Source organism: Labrus bergylta, chromosome 4 (assembly GCF_963930695.1).
Source record: "Labrus bergylta chromosome 4, fLabBer1.1, whole genome shotgun sequence".
NCBI lineage: Eukaryota > Metazoa > Chordata > Actinopteri > Labriformes > Labridae > Labrus > Labrus bergylta.
In genome coordinates, this window is record NC_089198.1 from 6657217 (window position 1) to 6674663 (window position 17447).

Sequence of the window (17447 nt, forward strand, 5' to 3'; positions counted from 1 at the left end):
AAAACTGCAGTTCATCGAGTGTCCCACTTGAGGCTTGCTGCATAAGACAATGAAGTCACACACACTCATTAAAAAAAGCTCGTCTTTTTACAGCGGGCAAAATGTGAGAGGTCCATCATGAAACTACAACGTACTTAAAGTACAACAGCAGAGGTTTCATGTTTGTCCTTCAGGATTTTTTTAATTTGATAAGAGCTTGCTAACCCGAACATTTTTAATGAAAATGTAAGAAGTTTTCATGAAGTTTGCAGACAGTGGATGCTGTTTACTCTCTGTAGTACTGATCCTTCATTTTGAAATTGACCATCTAGTTGCATCTTATTTTTTTTTTAAGTTTAATTCATGTTAAAAGTTTTCTCAGTCAAATAAACAACATGATCAATGTCTAAAATAGTGCTAACAGATGATTGTTTGTATAACGTGTTTGATAAGATGGTGTAACACTCTCTCTCTCTCTCTCTCTCTCTCCTCTCTCTCTCTCTCTCTCTCTCTCTCTCTCGCCCGCCCCGTGCAGCGACGGCTCGGGAAGGTCCGGCACCTACATCCTGATCGACATGGTCCTCAACAAGATGGCTAAAGGTGGGTGCTCCTCCTCTATGCCCCCTTCCTTCTTTCTTCCTTGTATTGCCTTTTGTATTATTTAGACCCGTTACATGACGACATGCACTCCAAAAGGCAAAAAAAAAAAAAAAAAAACACACTAAGGTGTAAAAAATTGTAAAAACACTGCCGTCCAAATATTATCGCTGTCATGAAATGAATTTAGCAATAATTAAATTGGATGTTAAGGACGATGATGAGAAGGTGAAAATTGACGTTTTCTATTAACACAAAAAACGGCCAAATCACAGGCGACAGTTTGGATTAATTACCGCTAATTAATATCTGTTTCATTATCTCAGTTGATGATAAGTCGCTCTGGCACCATACTGCGGAGGTTTATTCTCTCCTGTTGTGCCACTCGAACACATTAGAACCCTTTCAAAATAAAATACAAATCAAGAAATGTAACTGGATGAGTTAAAAAAAAGAGAGAAAGAGAGAGAGGGAGAGAGAGCAATGAGATAATTTGTTGGCAGAAAGTTTAGAGACAGAGAAGTTTTCAAAGTGTTTTAAAATGAAAGCAGAGGTGAATTTGAAAAGTTGAATGTGTTATGAGTACATTTTAAGCACACTGTGATTACACTTTAATGACTGTAATTAGAGCGTGTTATCATAAACACAGAGAGCTAATCACGCAGGGAGCTCAGACTTTTCACGGGGCGGTATAAGAAGTTCCCGACATGAAGTCAAATTAAGTGTCATTACCTAAAAGTTCTGTCTCTGATTAAGCTGGCGACACACTGGACCGTTTTTAAATCTCCACCAGTTTTTAATAACGTGGGAGGCCACAAACATGAGGACGGCTTTAAACGATTTTTAACTTTAAGATATTCAGTGCAGCAGAAGATACGTTTGTGTTTTGGCGTCCGAGGCTGAGCACGAGTGCTGCAGGTCAGAGCTCGCCATGAAGGAGCGGAGGGGAGAGGTCGGACATCTCGCAGCTTAGGTAGACGGCTAATTGGAAGGAGGGGATGTTGGAGCTGGAGACTGAGGAATGTCGAGGGTGAAACCAGCTTCAGATCACTGCCAGACCGAGGGAGAGACCACACACCTTTAGTTTGTAGAAAGATTTAACAGACGCAAGATCTCATAGAAAATAGTCTTTAGTATTCATTTATTTGCACATTAAGGGAAAAAAAAAAAAAAACATATTAAACAAATAACAAAAGAGACAACATTCAGTGCAGGAAGAGGCAGAAAACTCAAAGAGTTGATTTTGAAGCCTTCACCGAAGTAATCCTAAAATATCACCAAATTAAAGAAAACATAATTAAGATGCAGAAAAGAATATGAACACAGATATGTAGAAAACATGAATACAATATGGAGGAAGATGGACGTCATCAGCTGGCTTTCCTCCTGTGTTTGATTTTGCAGCGAAAAAAAAAACAGAAAACAATGAAAACAAAGCAGGTGAAATCCTGGCTGAGAAGTCGGATTGTTATTTAACTTGCAGTGCAAGGTGAGGATGACGCTTCCATGTCTGCTCGCTCTCATTGGCTGCTGCAGGTATTCCAGCGGAGGCAGTCCGACCTGGATTTTTGGGATTTATGATTCCAGATCGAGGAGGCTCTGACTCGATCATCATAATCGAAGTTATACCACACACTAATTATTTATTTATTTATTTAGAGAAGCTGCATATCAGACCACGCCCCCTGATCGTTGAAGGGGCGAATCAGGGCTCACCATCCGGCCTAAAATCGTCCAATGTGACGCCAACGTTATGTTTAGTTATGAGGAATTTAAATATATATCAACACAAGTATTTAGACCTAACTCAGTGTCTATGATGTCATGCTTATATGCAGTTTTCTGTCATGTAGTCCATTTTTTAAACTCAAGTTTTTTCCTAAGGCGAGTTTATTCATAGAGCACTGTTCATACATAGATTAACTTGAAGGGTGTTTTCATGGTTTAAAACAGAGAATCAGCATTAAAACATTATTAAACAAAAAAACAGACAGTTAAATGCAAAATATATTCAAACCAGCCGAACTCACATTCACACCTACCAGGAATTGAACTGTAACGATGCTGACTGAAAAGCTCGGGTCCAAACTCACTAAACGGAGGTCATGTGTGTGAAAGTGAGAGTGTGTGAAAGTGAGAGTGTGTGAAAGTGAGAGTGTGTGAAAGTGAGAGTGTGTGAAAGTGAGAGTGTGTGAAACTTCGTGTGGTGCTGTAGCAGAACGAGCTCCTGGGTCTTTAATTCCAGATCAAAGGGTCAGCCAGGGATGAGGGGCCTCACGAGCCCCTCCTCTGGACCGGGGGGGGGGGGGGGGGGGGGGGGGGGCTGGCAGGAGTTTGTGGATGTGAGAGAATTTAGAATAAGATTTAAGTCGTCTGGTTTGATCTTGATGTGATTCCAACATTTGTAATCAAATTTGTAAAACTTTGTCTCGTCATGTGTGCTGGAAATGAGGAGCATGCTCAGAACGGCCACTTTGGGGCTGACTGAGGTGTATACATGCAAGTGTAGGTGTTTTTTAAAAGTCCAGTTTTAGTCTGAGTCAGTGGCACCGCCAGGATTACATTTCATCAGTGCATGTAGGACACTTTTACCTTCTGGGTTTCAACGTGCACATGCAAGATCACTGCGACTGAGCGAGCGAGAGAGAGAGAGAGAGAGAGAAAGCCAGTGCACTGATGCTGCTCATACGACCCTAAAAGTTGAATTCACACTTGTCTTTTATGAGTTTGTCTCGTGAAAATTAAATCTGCATGAAGGTTCATAAAAAATCTCTTCCTGGAGAAAACGGCAGTCTCTCTCACCAGTACGTCCTGAACTCCGCCCCTCTTATTTTGGAGGTTTTTTTTGTCCGTCCTGAGAAGCTAGAGGCCCCCCAGGTTTGCAGGCTTCCCCCCGTCCTCATCAAAGACTCTTCCCTCCTCCTCCTCTTCTTCCTCCTCCTCCTCCTCCTCCTCCTCCTCTGAAGGAATGAATTGTAAATTGCGTATTATGGCGGTGTTGCAGGGTTGAGGAGGTATTGCTGTGGTTCTCACACGTCTTCTACTTCTCCCTCCCTCTATAATGTAACCCCCCCCCCCACTCCCTTACACCACCTCCTCCTTTCTCCCTCCTCTTCATCGTAAGAATAGGAATGAAACCCATCGAGGGTCCGTGGAGCTTTTCAGCATCCCTGCATTTCTTTTTCTTTTTCCTCGGCTCCGTCTTTCAGGGTCTTTTTACGGCCTCCTCAAGGACCCCTGTAATTCTCTCAACCCCCTCCTCAGTCTCTACTCCGCGACCTCCACCCTGAAGCCAGGCTCTTGCAGAGGAGGGAAGTTCAAAATGAGGGCAGACTTTTTTCATACCATTCCTCTTCTTTTTTTTTTTGCATTTGCAAAAGAGGGAAAGCTTGAAAAAGGCGTTTTTTTTTGGGGGGGGGGGGGGTTTCAACGCGTCCATTTGGGGTTTAACAGAACCTGCACAATAGCCCTCAGCTTGTTAAGTCCTCTACCAAGAAGAAGAAGAAGAAAAAGAAACTACAGCAGCCAGTAGTGTGTTGCAGATTTTCCTGGCTAGATGGGGGTCTATTGTGTGGCAAAGAGAAGAAGGAAAAAAAAAAAAGCTCACAAAACCTGTGAAACAGAATAAGAAAACGGTGAGAATGAGCGGCTCTCCCACCATTCATTTCCCTCTTCATGCAGGGGAGTAAAAGACGTGTTATTATGTGTCACAACAAGAGCGAAGAAAAAGGGAATTCTTGCGCTTTTTTGTTTCCTCGGGATTCAGAGGAGGAGGAGGAGGAGGAGGAGGGGGAGGGGGAGGAAGAGAGAAACGACCGGACAGAAAACAAATTCTGTGTTTTTCCATCTTTTCTTTCTCTAAATGTAAATCTTTTTCCCTCTTCTCTTTTCTTCCCCAGGCTTCATGTTACAATGAGATGTCTTCCTTTACTGTTAAAGTCGTCTCTGGTGTTTTTAGCCAAGCAGAGTCTTGATTTTTCACACATTTGGGCCGTCTAATTGGTCAAGAAAATTGCTTTAGCTTTCTGTAAGATAAGTCACAATCGCTGCGATTAAACCAAATACGGCCAATCAAAAGTGTTTATTTTTTGTATCTGACGGGCTTCATGTTTTTATTGAAGTGTCTAAAAATTCTGCAGAAAGGATCCATACAGAGATAAACTGTTTTTTTTTAAGGCTAAGATCCTTCAAAAACATCGAATCAGACGTGAAAAGGCTCTCTTAAAAACCCGCCAGACTTGCAAAATCATTTCTTTAATAGAACATGAAACTCCTAAAAAAAAAATGGCATCAAACTTCCTTTAGTATTTCCTGGACTTGTTTGTGAAACTCCTTTCTGGAGTCTACTCAAAGCACACTTTACACCGCAGGCGATTATTTACTCCATTGGGACCCTCGGCAAAAGTCCTTTGGGGGGCCCCTCGAACCAGCGTTCATCACCGTGATGTCTGCCAGTGTCCCGAAGCTTACTCCTCTTTCTCTTTCCACTCCCAGACTCATCGACAAACTTTGGTTTTCACTGAAATCATTGCATGCGACACATGGCAGAGCAACGAGATGGAGTGCCGCCCAACCTTAGGGGGGTTTCCGACTGTCATTGCAAAATTTGCACATTTTGAGCCACAGCTTTGGTTTAAAGTTTGTCACAGCCCTCAGGGGGGCCCTCTTACTGGCCTTGCCCCCCCCGCCCCAAGTACTGACAATCAGCACATTCACACACTGATAGCAGAAAGTGTCCATCAGTTTAAATCTTCAGTGACCTTAAAGCATTTCTCTTTTTGGTGAAGATTTGACTCGCAGTGACCTTAAAGAGTGAGAAGCGACACGGACGGTGACCATCAGTATAAACTCCTCCCGTTGTTGACGAAGCAGTGGGAGCAGTTTGGTGCGTTCTGTGTCTTTCAAGGACACGTTGAAGTGGGCGTATCGTCACTGAACAGAGTAATGAATAAACTTTTGGAGAGATGATACACTGGAGATGCAGATGAATGCTTTAGTTTGTCTCTCTAAAAGGACTCTAATCTGTTTTTAATGACTCACATTGTCTGATAATCTGACCAGTGATTGGCTCGAGGTCATACAGCAGCCAAACTGGTCTCAGCTGTGGGGCTTATTACCTGACTCTGGCACAAAGACAAGCTAAATATTAAGCGAGCCACACACACACACACACATTCACACACAGGCATGCCAGATTTTTGGCAGCGGCCTGCAGAGCTTTGAAGGTGGATCAGGAGCTCAAAGGCGACAGGAAAACTATCCAGAATCAGCTCAGTTTTCTTTTAGAAACATGTTGACAGTGATCTCCTCTCCAACTGTTTCTTTTGCCTCTTTTTATCACCCGGTCACATGAACGCCACCATCGAGCTGTTTGTGGAGTCAGTGAGTGTGTTTGTGTGTTCACAGAGGATGAATGTAATCACCTTCTTGCTGCCTCTGTTTTAAAGGGCGACTGTATAAAATATCAGATGACAGATGTTAGCTGGATTATCTTTGTAGCGTTTTGAACACAGTCCAAATCCCATGTTTATAAATGTGTGTGTGTGTGTGTGTGTGTGTTTGACAGGTGCCAAGGAGATTGATATTGCAGCCACACTGGAGCACCTGAGGGACCAGAGGCCGGGAATGGTTCAGACCAAGGTAACACACACACACACTCATATACACTGATAATATCTTCATAAAAGGTCATTTTATGTGTCAAATAAACAAATCATGAATTTAAAAAGTACACACAAGGAAGGGAGATTTTTAAATATACAGCGGGGGAGCCTGTGTTTTTGGCAGTGAAGCACAGAACTGAATTTTGAAGCGCTGGTGGCCTGGTGATTAGTTGGGGCGCCCCATGAGCGGGGGCTGTGGTTCTCCAGGCGGTCGACCCGGGTACAGGTCCGACCTGTGGCTCCTTTCCCGCATGTTGTTCCCCACTCTCTCTCTCTCACAATCCACTGTCCTGTCTCTAAATAAATGCATGAAAAGCCCAAAAATAAATCTTAAAAAAAAGTAGAATCTGTTTCTCAGCTTCTTGTCACCTACTAAACTTTTGATTCTCGTTTTTTTTTTTAAAAGTGACATCACTATTTTTGCTGTTTTGAGTGTTCTAGCATGGTGCCAATCTACGTGCTATGTCGAGTTGGTTTTGCCATTTGTGTCATTCAACAGTCTCTTGCAGTTTCTTTGCCCACACACTTCATCCACGTCTTTCCACGCCTTTTTATTTTCTTTAACGTTGAACAAGAGAAGCAGATACTGCCCTCTTCTGGTTAAAGAAGAGAATCACACTATCATTTTTGTCTCATTGATTTAAATTGTCCTTTTTTTTTTAATTGTATCATTACGCTCCACCTTTTTGATGCGGCCGTTTCGAGCGCTCAAGTTGAAAATCTTTCAGCTTTTCAGAAAGGCGCTTATGATGTCACCTGCGCTCTTTTTGACGCCATTTGTGTCTCTTTACTCACATCCTCTTAGCTCCCGTGTCTGACTGGGAAATAAACGATCTTAAATATAAAAAAATGCAGTAAAAAGTAACGGAGCAGTGCTGGTCATACAGCGGCCGTGCAGCACTCTTATTCTCAGCGCACAAACGCTTCATGCAAACACTCCCGAGCTCACAGCCAGCGCTTTTTCTGCCCGAAAAAAAAAAAAACTGCTAGGTGAACACCGAGCCTAACAGGTCGCTCATGTATGACTTTGCGAAACAGGAGAGTCTGCAGAACAAAGTTTGCGAGAGAGATCGTCTCTTCAGATGTCATCTCTTCATTTCTGAATCAAAGTTTAGTCCTTGACAGCTGCTGGAAGAAAAACCTGTGACCTTCACTTCACAATCATGTCTCTAAAAAAAATCAGTCACACCTCTTTTATTCCAAAGTCTATCGTGAGCTGATATTCCTCCTGCTCCCATTGTGAGATTCGCTGGATTAGCAGGTTTTTTTTTTTTTTGGTTTTTTTTACGGGACTCATCTCCCCCCGTCAGGCGAGATCAATCGATTTCTGAGAAGTAATAAAGCAGGTATTAAAGTCAGGTCTGATGAGATCACAGAGGAATATGTATGGAATTCAAAATGGGTGTTAATAATCTGTTCTTAAACCGGCTTCAAGGCTCTCAGAAGTTCTGTGACAGTCTTTTACTTTTATGAAGTGAATGGAAAAAAAAGAAACCTTGGCGAGTGTAGTGAAGTTTTTTTTACTTTTAATCCACTTTTTGATTATTTGAAGGGTGCATAATAGAGGTAATGAAAGTCAAACAGAAGACAGAAAGTCCTTCATTGATGCAATATTCTTCTATTTGAGAAAAGGGTCCATTAGCCGCATGATTTATTCCTCTGTTAAAGACACTTCTGCCCAACCTGAGAGACCTCCGAGCTTTACCTCAAACTGCTCTCTCCTCATCTCTGCTCTCTGCCTGGTGATCTCGGGGTCAGTCTGGTACACTTCAATTACCGGGCTGATCTGTGAACATAATTAGAAAGAAAAAACCAGGATGTGTGTACAACATCCGCTGTATCGATCCAGGACTTTATTAAACCATGCATCCTGAGAGAGGAGCTGCTGTCACGGCGCTCGCTCTCACATTGATTCCCCTCATGGTCAGCGCTTCCTGTCATCGGCGCTCGGATTTCATTTCTGGTTTTGATAAGAGAAGACGCCGTCTTCCATGTAATGGTACAATAAATCCAACGTTAACCATGACTAAATCTGCCTTATCATTAATTCTAACTATAGTGGTTTACACGGCGAGTGTTTACCAGTTTACCAAAAGGTCGTTTCAGTGCGGTCATTAAAATCAAATTAATGGATGAAAATGGTTGCTTGTGCAACACCGTTCAGCGAGGTCTTCCATCAGCGTTCACCTTTTAAAGAGAACATTATAATTAATTGTTGAATATGCAGCGGAGGGGTGAGGAAGTTTCTCAGCCTTAAGTATAGTGTCTGCACTGTTTCAGTACTTTTAAATGCCTTCCTCTCTTTCTCTCCTTGTCTTTGTTTTCCCTGCAGGATCAGTTTGAGTTCGCACTGACAGCTGTTGCAGAGGAGGTGAACGCCATCCTGAAAGCTCTTCCACAGTAGAGCACAGAAAGAAGCACCTCCTTCTGTCTCATCTGGAGGACAGTCCCAGCTATAACCTCCTGTTGTTTCCACGTCCCATCTGCTCAAGTTTATTTGCTGTCTCCACTCCCTCCTTTCCTCTTTTTTCCTTTTTTCATGTTTCCATTTTTTTATCCAAGTTTTTTCCAGTTTCTGGAACAAGTCCAGTTGTTTCTTCTTCTCTCCTCTTTTCCCCTCCCTTCATGTGGTCTTCTATCTTTACCTCCCTCGGTTCTTGTTCCCGCCTTCTTCTTCTTCCTCTCTCACCTCTCCTTGATTGTCTCCTCTCCTCTCCTCCTCTCCTCTCATGAATGAGCCGTCCTCTTTTTTCCATCTTAGTAAAGAAATTGTGCCAGGAATCCATTGAACCAGTCTTGTACATAGATAGACCTTCCTTCTATTGTAATGATCCATGCAGTTTGGTTTTATTCCAAAGTGACATTTAAACACATTTATATTGAGAGTGATTAAAGTGTTTCAGTGTATGTATCATCGTTTCGTTAGGGTTGATGAATGAGGGTTGACATAAGGGGCGTCAGTAGGCTAGGGACCTTGATGACCTTAGATGTCACTAAGGTTAGATGTATCTAAGGTTCAGATAAATCAACACGTCCATAATTCTAGAATTTGACTGACAAATGAGGAATCCAAGGGGGGGAAATAAAGAATTGGGGGAGTAATTATGAAATAAAAATTCCTTATTTGTAGCCCTAGATATAATAACACTATCAACCAAACGATGTTTAATGTTGGTATGACGCCAATTGACGCCCTTGAAAGGTCTTCTTTGGTCAGTGTGTGGACGATGTTTATCATTATAAAATCATATTTGCGTCTGAGTTTAAGTGCTGTGCTTTCTGATATATTTTAATGCAGCATGTTGGAGTGTCAGAGTTGGTCAGTAAGGTCAAAGTGAGTACCAAACAAGTACTGCTTTTTAACAGGAAGCGACACACAAAATTGCAAGGAGGAGGTTGTTTCAGACTTTGTGGTGACTTCTTGAAACATCTGCAATGTCGCTTATTTAAAGAAAACTAAAAAAAAAAAAAAAAGATGCTGGATGAGGTTAAACAACACCTATGATTTTATGTCATTGTATAAATTCCATTATCCTAGTGGAAGCAATATTTGTGTTCCTTCAACCTGAACCGTTATCTCTTGTGGATCGCAGATATTGTGGTTTGTCAGTGAAGTTACACTCATGTCTGCCTTAATAAAAACACAGTAGATGGGATGATGACATTCTTTCCAGCCACGTGAAACAAGGTCAGTGTGCAACGCTTCATTTTTTAAAATGGCCTTCTTCCAGCGTATTAACTCGTGGACTGAAGGTTTTGCCGTGCTGCTTCTTAATGGAAAACCCTTCTGATGATAAGCACTGCAGTCTTTAATAATCTCAGGGCAGAGAGTTTCCTCCTGTCCAAAAGTTTGTCAAAGTCTTTGAGTAATTTTGACGGCAGTGCTCGCGCGCTCTTACAGTATTTATAACAATGGAATGAGGTCATTATGAAATCAAGTGTTTCACACGGGCACGGAGGGTATAGTCTTGCTTTCTCAATAGCGAGTTCTTCTATGTAGCATTTAAGGATTATTTGTACATGTACAGTAGCTGAGCTTGTGTTGCATTTAAAACTAGTTTGCAGTGACGCTTGTCTGCTGGTTTTCCCAACATTATCTCCAGAATAAATGGATTTTGTTCTTTCAAAAATGATCAGAGCAACATTTAAGACCATTTATCTTCAATAACGTACACTTTACATCACTGCTAACCAACAGTTTTCTTGTATTGCATGCCGATATCCCAGGTTTCCATTGGTTTAGATTTGTTTCCATTGGTTTCCATTGGATTCCATTGGTTTAGATTGGTTTCAAATTGTTTCCATTGGTTTAGATGGTTTCCATTGGTTTAGATTAGTCTCAATTTGTTCCCATTGGTTTCCATTGGTTTAGATTGGTCTCAATTTGTTCCCATTGGATTCCATTGGTTTAGATTGGTTTCAAATTGTTTCCATTGGTTTCCATTTGTTTAGATTGGTCTCAATTTGTTCCCATTGGTTTCCATTGGTTTCAAATTGTTTCCATTGGTTTCCATTTGTTTAGATTGGTCTCAATTTGTTCCCATTGGTTTCCATTGGTTTCAAATTGTTTCCATTGGTTTCAGTTGGTTATGATTGGTTTCCATTGGTTAAGATTGGTTTCAATTTGTTACCATTGGTTTCCATTGGTTTCAAATAGTTTACGTTGGTTTCCATTTGTTTAGATTGGTCTCAATTTGTTCCCATTGGTTTCCATTGGTTTCAAATTGTTTCCATTTGTTTCCATTGGTTTCTATTGGTTAAGATTGGTTTCCATCAAATCCTCATAAAACCTTACAATGATTGATTTTATTATGTTACTGTTTCATGCATAAACAATATACCCAATAAGCATGTTAATGCATGACACAATAATAATATAAAATCAATAGTCAATAATCAATCATCAATCATCTTAAGGTTCTATGATGAAATAACCATGGCCGACTTATAAATATTGAAATTAAACAACCGCTCCCTCCTGTTGTCATCGGAGCTCCAAAATATTTCAGGATTTTGAGCGATTTATTAAAGGTGTTCTTAACTCATCATAAAAGGACGATATAAGATCATTAGATTCTCCTGAATCACATAGTTCACACAGTCTGTGTTCCTATGGGATGTTTTTTTTTAAATCTCCCGACTTCTAGAGCCAGAGGAAAGATTCCTGATCTCACCTTATCTTTGAGAACATCATACTCTTAACTTAAACATATCTAACCAGCATGAACCAATCAATTATCAGGAGATGAATTTGGGAAACCAGCTCACAGTTTGTGTCAAATTAACTTAGTGTCACTGCTTTCAATTGGCTGACAGTAAATGGACAGTTTCAAAGTCTCTATTGGTCAGAGTCTAGTCGTTTGTCCAATCTTTGTTGAGTCACTTATAATATGACTTGCATACACTCCGCTACTAGTGCATGGCTTTGTATCCAGCAGAAACGTGTGCTGTTCTTTGTGGCCTTCGAGGCGATCTTAGCAAAACTTTCAAAGCAAACAAACAAAATATGTATTGCGCGAGAATTCTCCAAGAACCTTAAAAAGTGCAAAAGCCAAGGATTATCATCTCTAAACTGTGCAGATCGCGTTTGAAGCGAGTTGAAAGGTGGTGCAGTATCAATATGATGCAACACTGCAGCAAGCTGGTGTCATGTTGTTGGAATCGACTCCATCTTTTTTTTCATCACAATGTTAAAAACACGCTGCAAGAAATGCTCCTTACAACAGCCTGATTCATGCAAATTCAACCTTATCATTTATGATCTCCGTCATGTATGTTAGAAGAATGAAACGACATTACAAATATATGATTCTAGTTTCCATTTGACATGTGAGTAAAAAGCTAAACTTGTTAGAATGAGCATATTCCCTAATGCTGTTCTCTCTTCACACTCCATCGACATCACTAGATGGCTGGTCTGACGCATTACCACTGTACATAAACCACAAAGTAAAAGCATAAAAAAACAGAAGATATTTTTGTTCTATTGGTGTAAACAACTTGTGAATAAAGTCTCATTGTTGATGCAGTATTGTAACGCAATCCTGACTTGTGAGTTCTGTGTCTCTTCTTTTTTTTTCCCACCGTCTCACCATAATCCAACATTTAATTTATGCTTGGGATGCAATTATATACAATCATGTGCACCGTCTTGGTGGGTGGTGAAACATCTGTTTTATGAAGGAGCACAGACTGCTTGATGCATTTTAAATCAGACGGGGTTGGGCGTGATACAAGCGACATCCTGAAGCTCATCTTTCACTGTACAACAACTTTATTACTCATTCAGTTACAGTTCCTCTTGAACAACTACTTCTTTCACAAGACAAGTAATCCCAAGCAAATATAAACTGTTTATATATATATATATACTGTACATATTAGGGCTGTCAGCATTAGCTAGTTCATCGCAATTAATTAAAGGCAGGGTTGGTAGTTTTCTAAAACTAGCATGATTTTAAAAGTAGCATTCCCTCAGTGCTCTGTCTGCACCCACCCCCCCTCCCCTCTCTGCTCCCTCAGAAGCCACGCCCCCTCACTTATATGCACGAGTCAATGTGCATTAATTTCTGTCAGGACCTAAAGACAATTTCAACCCAAATCTTAAAAAGTGTATCAGGAGAAAATGACCAACCCTGCCTTTAAGGTCTGGAATTATTGCATTCATTTATATATTTTTAATCTCATGTTGTTTTGTCCCTTCAGGCTCTCCGTAGATAGTGGTCCTCAGTGTCTCCCTGTAGTCTCAGTGATGTAAAAGAAGGACACTGCTGCATCTTTGAATGTCTCATTTCTCTTTAACAAACTCTCAGACAGCTCAGCTGACGAGTCCAAAGTAATATCCACCTTATGACATCACACATTGACCTTATGACATCACACATTGACCTTTGTTACCGTTCCTTTGAGCTGTTTGATGTCAGTTTGGGATCCCTATCCACTTCCTGTTTCTGTGCTTAAGTTTATGTCCTAACCTTCACTCTACCAGAAGGTCCTTACTTTATTTCAAAATAAAAGCAGTGTTGAATACAAACTGCATGTATAGTACTCTCAGCTTAAGACAGTATAAAACTTCAAAATAAAAGACAAAAAAAATTGTATTTTAAATAATAGAATTTCAGACATTAAAAATTAAACTTATTGCGATGAAATTCAAAGTTAACGATTAATCGTGAGTAAAAAATGTAATAATTTGCCAGCCCTTATACATATAAATACACATTTCATTCTGAAATCACACTTCTAGAGATTCACAAAGGTTTTTCTCATATTTTGTCCTCGCTTGTTCATGACATAGTCCGTGTGAAACGTACAGATTGGGACAGACATTCTGTGACTGTTCGGTGATCAATAAAAGGTGCCGTGGACATTGTGACTCATCGCCTCTGAAATGTCATCGTTTCTCTCTGAATGATAATCAAGCACGCTCACTCGCTGTCATCACACAGTCGTTTTTATAAACAGCGTCTTTATGTGAGGGTTTACAGCACCCATTAAAATAATACCCACTAATAAAATCACATTTATAAAAATGGCTCACCTGGGAGCAGACGAGCCGTCACTCAGCGGTTGAGTACTCGTCTAAAAGGCACATACGGGCTTAATGGCTCAGTTTGGAGTGACATTCACACGGTGAGATCTGGCGTCCTGACAGAGATAACATGAAACAAATGACAAAGACCTTTCAGGTATCAGTACGTAAAGCTCCTGTGGGTTTGTGTCTAGAGGAATTCCGACTTCAGAGGGTCGTTCCCAATGACGTATCAGCCCGGTGACACGACTCGACCCAGTCTTTAGTCTTATCCTCTGGATTTGTTCGCAGACTGTCTTTGCCTTGCTGTGTGTCTCACCTTAGCTCCCTCGGAGTCTAAGTGTGACTCCATAATGTGCTTATCTTTGTGTCATTAGGAAACAGGAAGCATGTAGTGACACTCTATAATACAATCTTTATTAAAAATGATGCAGGAAGTGATCTTGTGACATGAAAAGCCTCTTTCAAAATACAGTAATGCTTCCCTGCACTGCACAGACGCTGCATGGGAGTACATTTCAATGGGTAGCACTATTGCATAGAACACCGGCTCCAATCTCTCACTTAAAAAAATCCAGCAGAGAGAGAGCCGTCTCATTCATGAGCGACACATCACGATGAGATAACATTTCTAATATGGCAACCGCCACTGTAAGGATTTCTAACGCCTCTTCAGAAACAAATGGGTGACGTCAGTGAGACCAGTTTTATACAGTCAACGGGTTGAAGGCATAAAAGAAAAACAACATTCAGAAATTGTGAATCTTCTCGCTGTTACTACGCCTTTGTTGGGGTGACTTCCTGTCTTCCTGATTTTCACAGTCATGTCTTCCTCATTTAAGCTGTTGTTAGGTGGGGGTTGTTTCTTTATTAAATGGACAATTATGAAATCGTGAAACAGACTGTGGATCATCTTAGGATTCATTCAGCCATGGTCAGACAACATCTAATGCCATACAATGATTGGCAATCATTGACAATCAATGGAAAAGTCTTCATCTTCACAGTGTTGCTTATATTCTGCTAGAAGGTACAGCCCACAGATTCTTGTCCACTTGGATACATCTCTAAAAGGCTGGAAAAAAGACATCAGATCCATTAAGCATCGTAAATATCAGACATATACATTTCTTCAGTCTCAGAGTCACGTTTCCTTTTCAGCTCACAGCAGACACTTCAATCCAAATATAACTCTGCTGCTACGAGGTCTCTAACACATATGTAGTACAGCTACACAAACCTAAAAGAAGAATTACTCTGAGATGGTTTACACAATTCAAAGATATATCCACAAAATTATCAAGATGAATGAATTCATGAAAATATGTACTAACAGCCCGGCAGTGTAGAAGAGTAAATGCTCTTGAACAATCAGACAGAGACGTATGGCTTGTGAATTGAGGATCTGTTTATGTTATAACATCCCAATCATCCTTTTATGGGCAATCAACACACTGAGCAATTACAACATGTGTGCTATATAAAGACCATTTCCTAGAAGTTTCTTGGACGGACACCTGGTCTATTACCAGGAAAGAGTGGGTTGGGTATGTGTGAAGGTGTGTCAGAACATGACCTTATGACCTGGCCAAATTCAGAGGTTAGATACTTATTGGTTTGTGCTTGTTGCTGTCCAGATTGTGTGTTTCTGTTATGATTCAACCTTTCAAACTACAACACAATCCCCCCTTTTGGGGGTCAACAAACCCACAAACAATAACAGATCAACACATCATTACTACAATAGTCATCAATAACCAATAATCAATATAAGTAAGGGTGAAAAACCTGGACCTGCTCCTTTCCCAGGAAAATTCCCCTGCGACCCCCAAAAAAGATATATTTCTCTTTAGGGTGATCACTCAAGGTTTATATTGATTTACACAGATACATGTATTTAACAATAATTAACTAATTAACTAAAATTAACTAAACTAAAATGCATTAACTAAAATGCATATAATGAATCAAACCATTTTTAAGTATTTGTAAGCATAAGCTAAGCAGAGTCAAAGTCAGCACTTGCTTGATATTGCAGTTTCTCTAAGAATCACATGTAAATCCCCCTAAAACAACCTTTTCTTTTCTGTTAGCTCTCAGGTCATATCTGATAAGTGTGGCAATCAGGAGGTTGTTTCGCCGCGCAGTGAAGGTGATCGGGGCAGTTTCAATGATTCGAGCTCAATTTACACTCGATATTTATAATGCAATTAAGCGCCGACAAGCTCCGGGTTTATTTGCACGACGCCGTGCAGGATTGGAGCGATTATCACTTCACCCTGCTCCTCAAAGAGACTAGAAGGTTTTATTATTGAAATTAAAAAATATAAATTATTTTAATTTAAATCACCCCCTCAGATCTTTTCTCATTACCACCTCGTCCAATTGGATTACCGATGGCCACGGCTGTGATCTCAGCCTCGCCCCCCCCCCCCCCCCCCCCCCCCGTCCGGTTCACCAATTGTGAGGACACTTCTGGCATTTAGTTGATCATTTTCATAGGTGTCGCACGTGCAGTGGCCCCAATATCGCCCGTCGTCACTCATCATTAGCACGTTTATGACCACGCGTCCACCGGCGGCCCTCGCGGGGAATTCAACCATTTGCATAGAAAAATTGCTTTCCTCCATGCGACGAGGAAAGGACTGTTTTGCATAATTACAAATGATGTGCGGCTGCCGGACCAGACTGACATGTGCACGTGGGAGAATTAGGAGGAGAATGAGGCTGTGATTGATATGATGTGTGTCGGAGGACATCAGGGACGATCACAGCTTTAAATGATTTGGTTTCATGCGCTGCAAGCCGGAGGATTTTATTTCCTTTTTTTTTTTTTGTAGGAAAATAAAATGAAAGTGTTATTTCCAGCATACAGAGAAGCTGCAGGTGGTTTATAGCTCCGTGCTGCAAGTCATCCTGTGTGTGTGTGTGTGTGTGTGTGTGTGTGTGTGTGTGTGTGTGTGTGTGTGTGTGTGTGTGTGTGTGTGTGTGTGTGTGTGTGTGTGTGTGTGTGTGTGTGTGTGTGTGTGTAAAATTATGACTAAGTGAAGTTTTTTCTAGAAAAATATGCACAAACGCAACATAGAGTATCAGCACATTGGTGGAGGTACCAGGGGAGGGGAGGGGATTTCTTTTTACCAGAATCCCACTGTGACATCACAAGGAGAGCAAATTTGAAACAGAGCATTTTTCTCTGTGTTGTAAGACTTATGCAGACCACAAACAAAGGACTGGATGGGTTTATTTCACATTTTGTGGGTCAGTAGACACTCAGGTTACCTAAATAAATGTTCATAATATGTCCCCTTTAACATTTTGTGTAAGTTTAATGCTAATGTTTTTATTTTGTGTATCTAATTTCCATGTTTTTTATAATCTATCAGCTGCAGTTTCACAGCTAAAAGCGAGCAGTTTTCTTCATGGCTCTGAGCAGCAGAGTAAAGACATCTGAACTGTCTCCATCTCTAACGGGTGCTGCATCCACATCGATCCGTCTTCACTCACATCTAAGAGAAAAAGCCCAAAATCTTCACGTCACATGAAAAGTTGGAGCTCACTTTGGATTCTGTTTCTTGTTGTGAAGCTCTTTAAAAGTTCTTCAGTAATCTCTGAAACTCCAGTCGGTCCTCCTGCAGATTGCGACGTCCCCCATGAGACGAGTGAAAGGGACTCTCGTC

At 40.9% G+C, this 17447-nt stretch overlaps 1 protein-coding gene across 1 annotated transcript in view; it reads left to right on the plus strand.

Annotated features, from left to right (window-relative positions):
- The window catches only part of ptprn2 (protein tyrosine phosphatase receptor type N2), a 201750-nt gene extending 189463 nt beyond the window's left edge, over positions 1-12287 (plus strand). The window contains exons 21-23 of the mRNA XM_065954457.1: positions 515-579; positions 6143-6216; positions 8572-12287. Coding sequence (XP_065810529.1) covers positions 515-579; positions 6143-6216; positions 8572-8643 — 211 coding nt within the window. The 3' untranslated portion in view covers positions 8644-12287. The remainder of the gene's footprint in view (positions 1-514; positions 580-6142; positions 6217-8571) is intronic.
- Positions 12288-17447: the final 5160 nt, after the last annotated feature.